The sequence below is a fragment of the Eretmochelys imbricata genome, chromosome 3 (genome assembly GCF_965152235.1).
Source record: "Eretmochelys imbricata isolate rEreImb1 chromosome 3, rEreImb1.hap1, whole genome shotgun sequence".
Lineage (NCBI taxonomy): Eukaryota > Metazoa > Chordata > Testudines > Cheloniidae > Eretmochelys > Eretmochelys imbricata.
The window spans coordinates 85,969,014-85,982,450 of NC_135574.1; the positions used below are offsets into that span (position 1 = coordinate 85,969,014).

General features: G+C 41.4%; 1 protein-coding gene across 10 annotated transcripts in view; it reads right to left on the reverse strand.

Annotated features, from left to right (window-relative positions):
* Positions 1 to 11,741: 11,741 nt before the first annotated feature.
* The window catches only part of FYN (FYN proto-oncogene, Src family tyrosine kinase), a 180,587-nt gene continuing 178,891 nt past the window's right edge, over positions 11,742 to 13,437 (reverse strand). For all 10 annotated transcript variants that reach the window (XM_077812956.1, XM_077812962.1, XM_077812952.1 and 7 more), the window contains one exon: positions 11,742 to 13,326. In XM_077812956.1, the coding sequence (XP_077669082.1) occupies positions 13,118 to 13,326 (209 nt within the window). In that variant the 3' untranslated portion in view covers positions 11,742 to 13,117. The remainder of the gene's footprint in view (positions 13,327 to 13,437) is intronic.

Below are 13,437 nucleotides of genomic sequence, written 5' to 3' on the forward strand. Positions count from 1 at the left end.
TAGCTGCCCATATCAGCCGTACAAGTGAAAGACTAGTGTCCATAATTGAACCCATATTTTCCCTCTGGGGCATTGCAAAGCAGTAATACTAGGCCACCGGAACAAAGCCAAAATGGCTGATTGCTAATAGTTTCTTCCCTTCTCAGATTAGCATCAGGTCTATGGCTGTTCATGCCCATGGCAAACTGGAAAACACATGCCCTTCACTTCCCACAGTCCGTAAACATTTTGCTGCTCCGGGCAACCACCTGTTCTACCCGTATAATAGAGCCAGCCTTGGATGTGACAAACATTCCTACCAATTAATGTGGCATTAGTAGTGGTGCTATTAGCATGGCCTTTTAATCAGTTTAAGTTTAAAGCCATCTGTCTGTAACTAAGACGTGGTGTTTTGCTGCCTGCCTATTTTTCACAGTGAAAGCCCTTCCTCTGACAGCTGTGAGCCTGGGCATTGCACGGCCCTGTTCTGTAGTAAGACTGGGTTTGATCTGAGAACCTTCACAAATCCATATTTTGCAAAGTGCAAAGTGCAGCGAAAGCGAGGTAATTCTTGGTTGCAGCTGGCTTGCTGGAATAGCTGCTGCATGCGCGCTAAGCACAGACACCCGGTAGATGTAGGATCTGGAGTTTCTGGCTGGGCATATCAGTGATGGTGACTCATTCAGGGCAGTTCAGGCAAATACCATATTTACTGATATATAAAGCTAAGCCATTTATGCCACAATTTCCAGGCAAAACTTTTGGTTTATACACTAGTCAAGCAGGGAAAAAGGGGAACCAGAAGTTCTGCCAAGGGGTCCTCTAAGTTACTTCCTATTTAAGGAAGACTCTTCCATAAGGTCTTAGGTGGGGAGCATAGGGACAGTGAGAGAAGGATCAGTTTACATGCAGGACATTTATGTTTGTTAGTGTCTGCAGTGACAAGAAGGACATTGGCTTTCTGGGAGTTGGTTTATAAGCGAGTATATACGGTAGAGCCTTGCATGTTCATCCTCATTGTCTAACTGGGGCAATGAACTGTGAAGGAGACCAAAGAATGTTTATCAATCATTCATGCAGCACATTAGCCAGTGCTCTGACTCAAGGGCAAGAACTTCAAAGTTACGCCTTTGTGGACATAAATGGCACCGTCTGGGTCCAGACTACCCCTGCTGACCCCTCCCAATCCCAACATCGAGACAGAGCGAACAGGGATTTTCAACAGGTGATATCTAATGTTACTAGCAGTCCTCCCAGCATGCCTGAATCCAAAAGCATAAACACCAGGGCTCCCCAACCCAAACAGGCATTCAAAGCTGAAAGGATTCTGAAGTCTGTAACTGTTTTTTTGCAAACCTGGTATTTGTAGTTGTCAGATGACAGCCAGCTGCTGAAATGTACAAGGGAGAGTTCTCCCTATGAGCTGACAGCTGCCTGCCCGCAGCCTTTCTGACCCTGAGTGTTGGGAAATGAAAATAACTCAGTTTCTGGGGGCTGGTTCATGGTTTCACTTCTGTTTCTATGGAAATGGGCACCGATTGGCAGAAGAAAAGGTACATACAGTGTGCGTATGGGTGCACGCGTGCACATCTGTATAAATACATATACAACACACACATATAAATGTTTTTAAAAAACATTTTTGAAGGAAATACACTTAGGTAGTGAAGTTATATTGGATCCCTGCACTTCTCAGCTTACAAAGGGAATCGGACCATTGAAAACAGCATTTTGGCTTCTACGTAAACACTAATTTAAGACTCTATCTTGTAAACACTTATTACTGGGCACAATGCACAAACGACTGAAGACAGTGGGATTACTCAAGGTAGTACATACTTCACCTGGTAGTCCATATTTGCAGGATTGGGCCTAAGGTCATGGACACGTTTATTGTGCAGTCTTTCTAGGCTCTTGAATAGTAAAAAACCTATTTAAACTAGAAATATAACGGGGAAAGAAGTTTGTGCTTTAGAGCTAATTTTCACTTGTGGTCCACTGAGCCCTAATAGTATTTGATACTTGATGGGACTGAATAAGCAGGACTCTTATGTAATAATAAAAATAAAATAAATAATAATAAAAACCCAACCAAAAATTGTTCCATCCAAAGGTCTCAGGGAACATCACAAGAATTAGTAAATAAAGACTCAAACATCCCTGCATGGTAGGAAAGTACAGTTATCTCCATTTCACGGATGGGGTAACTGATGCCCAGAGGATGGAATTAACTGCTTTTGTGCAGCTCCCCAGCAGAATATCCCCAACACAAGAGGCCCTCTCTGCTAGAAATGGAGAGATGGCGCCATTCGCTCAATCCTGGCAGGATCGTCTAGGGCAGGGAGTCTGTTGGGGGTGGGTGGACGTGTGGCTCGGCCTGACTGTATGGAATGTGAGGTTATGACAGTGGTTAGACCATCCATAAGGCTGCACTAACCTGCTCCAGGGTTCAGCTTGGCCCCAGAAATCTCAGCATAGAAGAGGCACCAAGCCTCCCCTCTCAGTCCCTGCACTGGTGGCAGGATTACTCCAGCCACGAGAAGGTAAGTGACCTGTCCAAGGTCACACACTGTGTCTGTGGTAGAACTGGGAATAGATCCCCCAAATCCTGAGTCTTCATGTTTCTTAATCACAAGACCATCCTTCCTCTTACAAAATAATAGAAAGGAAAGATTCCCACCTGTCTCAGTCAAATTACAGGGCTGTTCACAGGGGGCTAATTAGAACCCACTAGGGAAGAGACTGGAGTCTGAGATCTGCTGGTGACTTCCCCAGGTGATTTATTCCAGGGGACCAGTGGGCTGAGTTTGCCTGACTGACACCAATCCAGGCTTCTTTAGCAAAAATACTTTTCAGCAGTGACAATCACAGGACACGCCAGAAGGGAGGCTCTTGTCTAAGCTAAGTGGATTCCAGCTACTCCCCCTGCCTGCCCACTTCCCCACCAGCATGCTGCTGGCCTTCTGCCTGAGAGCAGAATGCAGCAGCTGACCTGTCTGTTTGCCGTGTGCACCTCCACTATGCGAACAACTGCAAGGGAACGCTGGGCCATGGGGGAGCCAGAACCAGGCCCTCAACACATGGAGCGAACGGTTTATACTCTTTAGTCAGCGCCACTACATTACGGCAAAAGGAGATAGTCACAATCATGGCCACACACGCAGCCAAAAACATCATTTGATTTTTGGTGCTGCAGCTGATTAGGCGAGTTGAAAGGAGGAGGGAAGGGGCAGACACCTGAATTAGTATCTGACAGAGTTTTGAAAGTGCTGAAAAAAATTAGATATATTGAACAGAAACCTTCAAAAATCAGCTCCTGATCTCACTCCACTCATGTGTTAGTACACCATGGCCCCAGGCTTGAATGGGAAGAACTGCCCGTGGGCAGACAGCATCTATACTCTCGCCGATGGCATTTATTGGTGTAAAAGTCTTTGGAATCTGTGTGTGTCTAGAATCTCTCACCTGAGCAGCAGCAGCAGGAATTCTCTGTTCTGATACCAGTTGTGGAAGCTCTTTATATCTGCACTGTGTACATATTAGAGTCAGACGAACACCTCCAATTTTACCCCACAAAGGGATGAAAGGAGCAGAAAATGGTCAAAAGCCTGTCAGAAGGAGAGGAGGTGAACCTAATCAGCACAGCAGTATCCCTCCCCTTATCTTAGAGTTTGATTTAGTGCTTCTGACTGTAGCTACACCTTGGACCCTCTTCGCTAATGGACGGTTTGGTGCTCTGCAGAGGGCATGCCTGGCAGGGAGGTGGCAGAGCCATGGATAGCTCATTTTACACAGCATCAGTAAAGCCATGGTGAAATAACCCAGGAATCAATATTGACCTCTCTCTGCAGATTGCTACTCTGAACATGCAGAGGGGGTGTTTGTGATCCAAGCACAGGTGAACGCTCCAAGATCCACAGGTTTGTCCCAGACCTTAGGACATTTAGATGCAGGACTGGAGGATGGGTCTCTGTCCCTTTGCAGCTCGCCAAACCTCACCCACAGCCACAGGAAGGCATGATGCGGCAGAAACTTGGTCTGTTTCACCTAACTTGGTCCTTGTGAAGCTTTTTACAAGTGGTGATATAACCCCACTGGATATTTTTTTTTTAAAACTGCACAAAAGATTAGCAGTGCCTACAAAGGTAATATTATAACTCTAATGGTGGAAAACCCTTTTTCCTGAGGGTATACATTACCATTATCTGTTATGTCTAGATTAAGAGACTCAGTTACATTTGATTCAGCAGCTCAGATAATGAGCACCTGCCCTCTCCTGCCTGAGCCACATCTGTAGCCTGTTGCTTTCTAAAGGCCTAATCCTACTGCTTGGAAGTTTTACCATAGACTTCAGTGGAAGCAGGATCATGTCCATAATTCCTTTAAAGCCAGCATCCCATTTGTACAGTATTTCAAGCTGAATGTGATGTGTCATGTTGGACCCTCTGTCCTATAAAATGCATATTCATATTCTAAGAGCAGAACATGACTGGGCTTAATTGACAAGGCACATAATGGGAAGCCTTTTTATTAGATGTGGCTGGTAGACGACAAGATCTTCAGCATTTGGAATATTTTTCATTTCATAGGAAGAAAACGTCACATCAAGCATAGCTTCTTACATTAGCTCCCTGGTCTGTTTATTCAGAGGACTATTTAGTAACACATATGTTTTTGCTTCCAACTGATTAACTGTTTAAAGAATAGCAGTCAAGTTATTGAACTTAAAATTAAAATAAAGTAACAACTTGAATTAATATAGAGAACATTAATTCACAGAGAGTTTACTCAGTACCCTTTACGGTAAATAGGTATTTAGTTACTTTTCCGAATTCTCCTCTTGGCCACAGTCTGCCAGGTGCTTACCATTTTTGTACTCCCAGGGAAACTGGGACCTGTCTCTTCCCCTTCTGGCTGTTTGAGATTCTTAGTCACCTGTCTATAGAAATGGTCTTTTAGGCCTTTGCTTTGCTGTTTGCTAGTTATATCCTGGTGTGATACCTAAAAGGAAAAAACACAGTGCCTGTATGTTAATTTATAAGATGCTTCCAATTAATCCTCTCTTAATGATAAAAATCCCTCCCGCCATTTGTTAAAACTTTCCCCACAGTATTATATATCCTCTTAATTAAGAACAGAAACAAACTAATACCTATTTTATTCCCTCTTGCTTCCAATTAGTCCTCCATTGTTCATTACCCACCAGACACTTGACAATTAACAGAACAAAAATACCCCAACAACAGAATATATATTTCTTCAGAAATGACATGTCTAGAATAATGAAAGTGACACAGCCATGGTGTGTAAAGGGGCAAGAGGCAGGGGCATAAAGCCTCCCATGTGGATCAAAGACATATGGAGGATATGCAAAGGCTACATAGGTAACGTGTTTTATACATGTGATTGTACAGATCTGGGTTGCAACTCTACCTAATTTGGAGACACAGAAGCAAAAGAAATTTGGCTTTCATTTTATAAAAGGATTCTCTGCCCCCTTGCCCTTGACATTTGCCTTGACAATGTGAATCAATTGCTTGGTTTGGTAGCTTGTCACTGATTTTTCATAAAGACCACAGGTTATTCATAGTTCCCCACTAGTCACCCAGGACTGGACTTGGAGGGCTGTGTAAAGCATGCACACAGCTCCCTCAACTGACTGCATATCCTCACCCCTCTGGAATATCCAAGATCAGTCTCCAGCTCTGGTGCAGTGTTTTCCTAGCTCCTGATGGCAAAAAAGCCATCACTAATGACCTCCCAGACAACCGACTGCTGCTTGTGTGGATCCTCTGCTATACAGCTAGCGTGACCTGTGCAAGGGAGGCAGCTCAATGGCAGGAGGGATCAGGAATCCAGCACTTTCATTCAAGCTTTAAATGATGCCCTCTCTGGTCCTGGGCATGTCACTTAGGCTTTCTGCTTCAGTGTTCCTACTTGTAAATCTGATCTGCCTCAGGTAGAGCCAACAACAGAGTCAGATAATTAAATGTGTTTGTAAACGCCAGCTGTGCACTAATTGTGACCAGAACACACAAAACCTTCTAGGTGCTGGGCGCCTAACGACCCCCAATGCCCTGCTTGGTTACACAGTTACCAACATTTTAAAAAGTCTGCAAGGGACAATTACGCCCAGACCCCACCGCAAGCTGCACTTTTATAGCAGAAGGGAATTGGGGCGGGGAGGCGATTGGGACCAAAGATCCCCCTCCACTCATTCATTCATTATGTAAATTTAGTCCATTAGGTCTGGGGCCTATAAATATATAAAGATATAAAAAATCACTTTGCTCTATTTCCCCCAAATCTTCAGACTGAGCCTGTACAGAATAGCACACCGTGGCAGTGTGAAGTTTGTTATATTTCTTGGAGAGGCAGCAAAACATTTGGCAAGTCTGTCCAGTAATGATACATTGAGTCAATTGTATTGCTATGTTATTGCACTTTTCCATTTTACAACCTCCTGCCCCCCAGTAAATGTGTAACTTACTATTAGATGGACTTGAGATGTTGATTAGGCAAAGTGGCTGGATGCTTAACTTTAAGCAAATGAGAAGCCTCCATTGATATGAGACTGCTCACATGCTTAGAGTTAAGGGTGTGCTGGAGTGCTTTGCTCGAGTGCGTCTTCCGTGCTCAGCACCTTGCAAGACCGAGCCCGGGGGACACGGACACGTCCTTTCCACAAGTGGAGCTGCAGAGTGGAAGGAGGCGGCATTAGATTTGGATTTATTCTCCGTGCATCCAAAAGGGGAAGTGGAGAGTAGCATATACAGTCATTCTTTTCAAGATCTCTCTAGATTTTAAAGTTAACCTCAAACTCTTTTAATAAACTCGTGTGATCAGTTTGGAGTCTCTCCTGAGTATTCTTACCCCTTCTGATGAAAGAAAGAGGGCTAGTGCTCTATTAAGCCAAAATCTGCTTTATTTGATGATAAGCCGGACCTGGCAAGAGAGCAGTGAGATAGATCTTACTGTATATTGACTACTGGAATACAACATTCATGCTTTCACTCCCCATGTAATTTAGAGATCCTACAATCAAGAGGAGCGAGGACACAGTCAGAATCCCTCTGTCTAAAGGGAGCATGAGCCAGAGGTTGGGGCCTTGCAGATACCCCTGGCAGAGGAGAGAGAGAAAAAACAAACAACTTTCTACGAAGGAGGAAAAAAATCTACATATTAAATCAGACCTGTTTAAAATACTGTGAAGGAAAGTTACAGACAAAACCAAGATAAAAGTGAAGTTCAGCCACACAGGTTGCAGCAGTCCCTCGGCATCATCTAGCCCTTAGCCCCCAGTTCTGAGCTGCTTTGAGTAACCTTTCAGTTCTGGGCCCAACTGGGGGCCTGACTGGCCCCACTGTAAACTTAAAGCAGCTCAGGGCTGCTCTAACATAAGCACAGACACTTATAGCTGGAGCATTCTGGCCACACAGTCCTCCCACCACCCCTGCCCATGGTGCACCCCACAGGTCCTTTATATCCGCGCTATCCCACTCAGGGATCACTCCTGACGTGGTATTTCCTGGCTGGAGGAATCTGATGGTATAATGGGGCTGGAAGACAGCCTTGAATTGGGGCTTAGTGACAGACATGCGTAGAATTGAAGTGGTCCATAGGCCTTTGGACAGGCCTGCTGCACTGGGGTGAGTCCCACCCTCAGTGATTAAGGTTGCACTTTCGTTGAGTGAGCCACATTTCTTAAAATGAAAAATATGTGCCAGGCCTTTAAGGATCTTGTGAGCAGAAGTGATGATAAACAGTTCAGCAAACTGCACTGAGAGCTACAAATGTGCATTGTACATCGAAGCTGAGAGCAGGGGCTCAGCAGCAACACTGACAACATTGAAGAGCCAAACCAGAACCTTCACCTCGTCTGTGACCTTCCTTTTGTTGGGGAGAGGAGGGGGATAATCTTATTTCTTTGGCCTTTGCTCTTTTCACCATTCTGACAGGGCTCAATGCTGAATTATTCCAGAAAATGGGCAGAATGATCAATTCCCATCCCGTACCCATATGGCTAGCAGTAGTTCAGATTTAGAAAGCACTTTCCCATAGTGAGTCACACTTGCCATTTCCTGCCTTGCCTAAATAATATTCTAGTTACTCCTCTGATTTAAACAGAGGATACTGCTACATTCTGGCATGAAAAACTGGAGCACAGACCCACCAACATTGTTATAATCTGATTACATGAATCCCTGGCCAGAGTTAAACACAATGATGCTGCAAGCACAGCTGGTGCTGCAACCTTTAAATCTGTCTGTAAATGACATGATGTACTTTCAACACAGCCTGCATGCTAGTGACCCATTTATTTCCAGAAGGGCACTCTCAGAATCCACCCTCTTTTCTCCTCTGGCTGCTCCTCCCTGCACACTCATGCCACAGGCCCCAAAGGGCAGTTACTCTCCATGGATGGCTGGATGTGCCTCCTTCTGAAATCTGCTTATATTGCTTTTTGCATAGCAGAATAGGTTACTATACATCAACCCACCACTACACTGCAGCAGCAGAACATGCTGCTACCACAACTCTTCTAACCCTCTGTTGTTCTAGGGGCAAGAATCATACACACATAAATAACTGGACACAAAAATTAGAGTCTACTCTGTTGTTAGACTGTCCTCTCCTCTAATCAGTTACTCTTCAGAGTCCATTTTTGTGTCTTACATGTAATCATTCTCTTGTTTTTCCTAGGTTGAATTTCTCAGAGAAAGGGGAAGAACAAGAAGGAATGGATTAGCGTATTTACTGCTTTGAATTTTTAACAACAGCCTCTACTTTTTCCATACACAAATTTGATTTTTTTTTGTAACTTGCACATATTTTTGCATACAGATGTGGAGTCTAGTTTGAAGCTCCTTGGAAAAACCAAGGACCACTAGGTTAGTGACTACCTTATACAGAAACCCTGGCCCCACTCAGAAGAAATTCCCATTGACTTCAATGGTGCTAGGATTTCACCTCATATATTCATTAGAATCCCTTTCCCTCGGTTTGGCTGTGAAAATTTCCAAGGTAACTAGACTTGAGGGTTTAGATGGGAGAGACCAAACATCCAATACAGGTGAAATCACATCTAACGTCTGAACTTGCTTTAGTTTGTATAGCTAAACGGTCTCTCTTCCTAAATTAAGATAGTAGGAGGACTGTTCCAATTAATACTCCAGAAATCCTTTCAGTGGTGAATTCCCCTGCACATGAATTTATCACTGGGAATTATAATGCTTTCCAATAGGACTGTAGAAATGCTATGTAATTCCAGAGTTACAAACAGCCTCTAATTATTCTTTTAAGGATCGTCCCCTTCCTGTCATGACCTGAGAAAAAGGTAAACATTCTTCCACCTGTACTGGTTGTAGCTTACACTCTCTAAAACCCCTCTTAATAGCGCCAGTAGAAATAGTACACAGATTAAAAGAGGAGTCGCTGTGTGATAGCAGCTCTTGTACACTTCCACATTATCTTGTTTTTAACCTCTAGGTCCCAATAAGTATTTATACTAACTTAATTATTGCAGTATCGAGTGCAGGACAGTATGTACTAAATCAACAAAAATTAGGCAGTCCTCCACTTATTTGTAGGTCTGGTGGGTCCATCTTCTTGGCCCTACACTACTTTCAAATTTGTGGACTCCACTAGAGACACCTGCATAGGAGGAATATTCTCCATTTCCAATTATTTTTTTAGATCCATCAGTTAACCAGTTTTTAATCCAATCCATATAGGGTACGTTCACTTTCTATAGTGCTAATTTCTTAAAATTCAGAACTTTATGTGGGAGTAAGTCAAATGCATTACAGAAGCCTAAGTATCTTATGTCAACACCTTTATCAACCAAACTTATGATTTCATCAAAACACAGCAAAAAGTTTGTTTGACAATACCTATTTCCCACAAAATCATGTTTATTGGCATTAATCATGTTAGCATCCTTAAATTCTGCATTGATTGTATCCCATAACAGCCTTTGCATGATTTTGCCCTGGTTTGATGTCATGCTAAAACAGATGATATAGTTATCCAGGTCATCCCAATTATCCTTTCGAAATATGGGCACATTGTCTTTTTTTCCTGTACTCTAGAACTTTCCTAATGTTTCAAGATTTGCTAAAAATCAGCATTAATGGTTCAGAAACATCCGTGGCCAATTCTTTTAATACTCTTGGATGCGGGCTAGCTGATCCTGCAGATTTTAAAACACTGATTGGTGAAAGAGTGTGATTTTTAAAAATTTGATGGTGTTCCTTTACAGAAGTTTCAGAACAGTTCTGTGTCAGTCAATGCCTACTAATGGATTTTTATTAATTTGTAACATACATGCCATCAGCTTGTTTAAATACATTGCTAATACTTGCTTTGTTTCATGGAGATAGGAGAGATTTGTTTTGTTTTAGTACTAACAAGTAGAAGCAGAATTAGCTACCAGAGGAAAAGGTCTGAATTTGTCAATCAGCAACTGCAACAGTCTGCATAAAAGTTACATGCAGACTATCCCAGGGCAGCAATGTAGCAGAGTCCAACATGGTGCTCATGGCTTGGCAAGTGGCCCAAGCGACAAACCCGAGAGTTAAAAAATTAAACAACAACCGCAAACAAACACATTTGTTTCCAACTGGAAATGCATACAAAATCCCAGCCATTCCCAGTGCATGAATCCCATCCTGTGTCCATGTATTGCGGTACCACAGCTACCAGAACCATGTTCTTAAAAAGAACAGGAAACAAACAGGAAAATGCTTAGTTGTACTTAAGTGTGTTAATTGGGGAGCACTATTTAGGATCTGGCTGTGTCAGCAATCAGCTTATCAGAACGCATTGTGCTTTGGCTGGCATATCAAGATAATTTTTAAACCTTACTTTAAAGATCTCATCTCTGTAGGTTTTGTTTTAAGGGTGGTGGTGACTGAGGGAGAAAGATGAACATAACTCATTTGGGCAGATTTCTATGATGAGACTGGTTAAACAGTCCTAAAAATATTCTGTTACCTTGAGTATTCAATTGCTCGAAGGATAGCAGTATCGCATGCACAATACACATTACATTAATAGTGCTACAGCTTTTGTGGCAATCATAGCCAAAGTTTTGAGTGATTTTTTTTCCACAGAACATTAGCTTGTTTGATAGAAAGCTCCACTGCTGTACAGTTTTATATACCAATAAAGGCTAGATTTGCAAGCTGCTTCTTTGAAAGAAACCTGTCAATCAATGATCAATATTGCAAACACTGAACAACTCATTCCCTGTATTTCACCAGATTATTGCTTTACTAGCTTAGTAATTGAAAGAAGGCCTATTAAGTTAATATGTGAATATTCAGAATATGACTATACAACCCAAGTAAGATAAAATATTAAACAATAAAAATTGCATTTCGACCATCAAAACGTATTACTTGACTAAACATGGTTTCAACATTCTTATGCAGTAATAAAACTAAAGTTGATCAATCTGTCTATGCATAAAACAATCGTTTCCTGTGACACTTAGATGCCCAAATATTAATGATGAAATCAAGAGAGCTATTCTAGAATAAATAGCTCTTCCAAACACAGAACTGTGAAATACTCTACATGTTCACCCATCCTTGACATTGAACTCCAGCTGTTTTGAATCTTATTAACTTCGTAATTTGGACAATGATACCAACAAACAAATGGCCAAGTACACCCCCTATTAAGGTTGATGCCAAAATGGTATTTTCCCCTTCTTCTCTCCATGATTTAAACAAAAGAACAAATATCCAAAGGTAAAATGCTCTCTTTTAATTACTAAATTAAGAAAGTTAAACAGTTTTAAAATGTAAACTTGCAAATAAATCATAACAAAATGTAATTAAGACTTTAAAATTTGCAACTCAGTATTAAAAACTCAATAGAAATAGAAAGGAATTGGTTTTTGGTTAAATGTAAGTCATTCAAGGCTGGTACAAATAGACAGCTGAAAAAGTAATACTTTCTTCTGTGCATTTCCCATGAAATGTAAAGAAGTGCATAGTAATTCCACTGGAGAACTCGCAGACATGTAGAAAGTAATTTCATTAGCAGTACAGGACATTTAACACACTTATTTTACAATGGGCAATGTTACACATAAAACAGAAAATCCTAGTTGCATGATAAACAGTTTAGTAGGTGGACATCACTAAAATGCTATGGTTTTAAGATCATTTGAATGTGGTTACAATGTTTATTAAATAAAAGTTTTTGAAACATTTCAGTATACATGTTTTGATACAAGAACTTGCTGTTTCAATCTTCCAGTTCAAAAGGTGACGGTGTGGTTTTTCTTAATTTAAATATGTTCATTTAACTTGAAGAACAAATCATAACACGCTTGTCAAAGATTGGAAACATTACTGTAAATACAGCACATGATTCCTGAAAGAGCAAAGTTACAACCATCTACAGGTACATAGTCATAAACAAAAAGTGCAATCCAATTGAAAAAATTCATGCTTGGCAAATGCCAAAAATTAGATCACTGGCTTTCAGAATCTCACCAGTGTTTACAAGTTTGCAGTAAAATTATCATGTTCAGGGTACTACTGCATCAGCATGGCTCATTCAATCTGAAATGAGTTTCCTCTGCAACAGAACCCATATACTGTATGTACAGGTATGTATATATATTATATATATATATTATATATAAAAAAAGCAAAAAACAAACACCTGTCCTGATTTTTTTTGTTAAAACATGAAAAAAAATGTTTTAGACAAAGAGGCCACTTTTGGAAAATAATACTTTGAGTTGAATTGGGAGAAGACTAGTTAAAATCACATAGGTTTTGCATTTTTTAAAAAGGAAAGCACTAAGATCAGTTATTGGCACTAAGTTACTATTTACACTGAACAGAGGTTTTGCAGTTTACATAACATCAATACAATGCAGTTTCTGAGTCTCTGATTAAGAAAAAACAAGTGTTTTTCTCCTTGTCATAGAGGACATTCAGATTATTAGGACAAGTGGTCATGGACAAGTTCTGTAGAAGTTCTCAACTTCAGACTCATGTGCATTCTGGTGCTGGAAGATGCTGCACTTTGGCAAAGCGGGTCACTGAGTTGGAAGCTAATGAGGTGGGGGGGGGGGAGGGACACCTGATAATGACAGTCTGTGTAGACCAGGAATTTACAGGTTGTCACCAGGCTGGTACTGGGGTTCTGTTGCAGTAAAGTAGTCTTCAAGGAAACCCTGCAAATATTCAAAAGTTGGACGTTCCTCTGGGTCTTTTTTCCAGCAGTGAATCATAAGCTCATGCAGGGAGATGGGACAGTCCTGAGGACACGGCATCCTATAACCACGTTCTACCTGTTCCAAGACTTCACGGTTATTCATACCTACAAAGAGGCAATGTGAAATGGTCTCTGTTAAAATATATAGACTTCTTCATGTATAATACATACACTTTTCTCAAATCAGTCCTTTGAGAAAACACAAACACAAACACA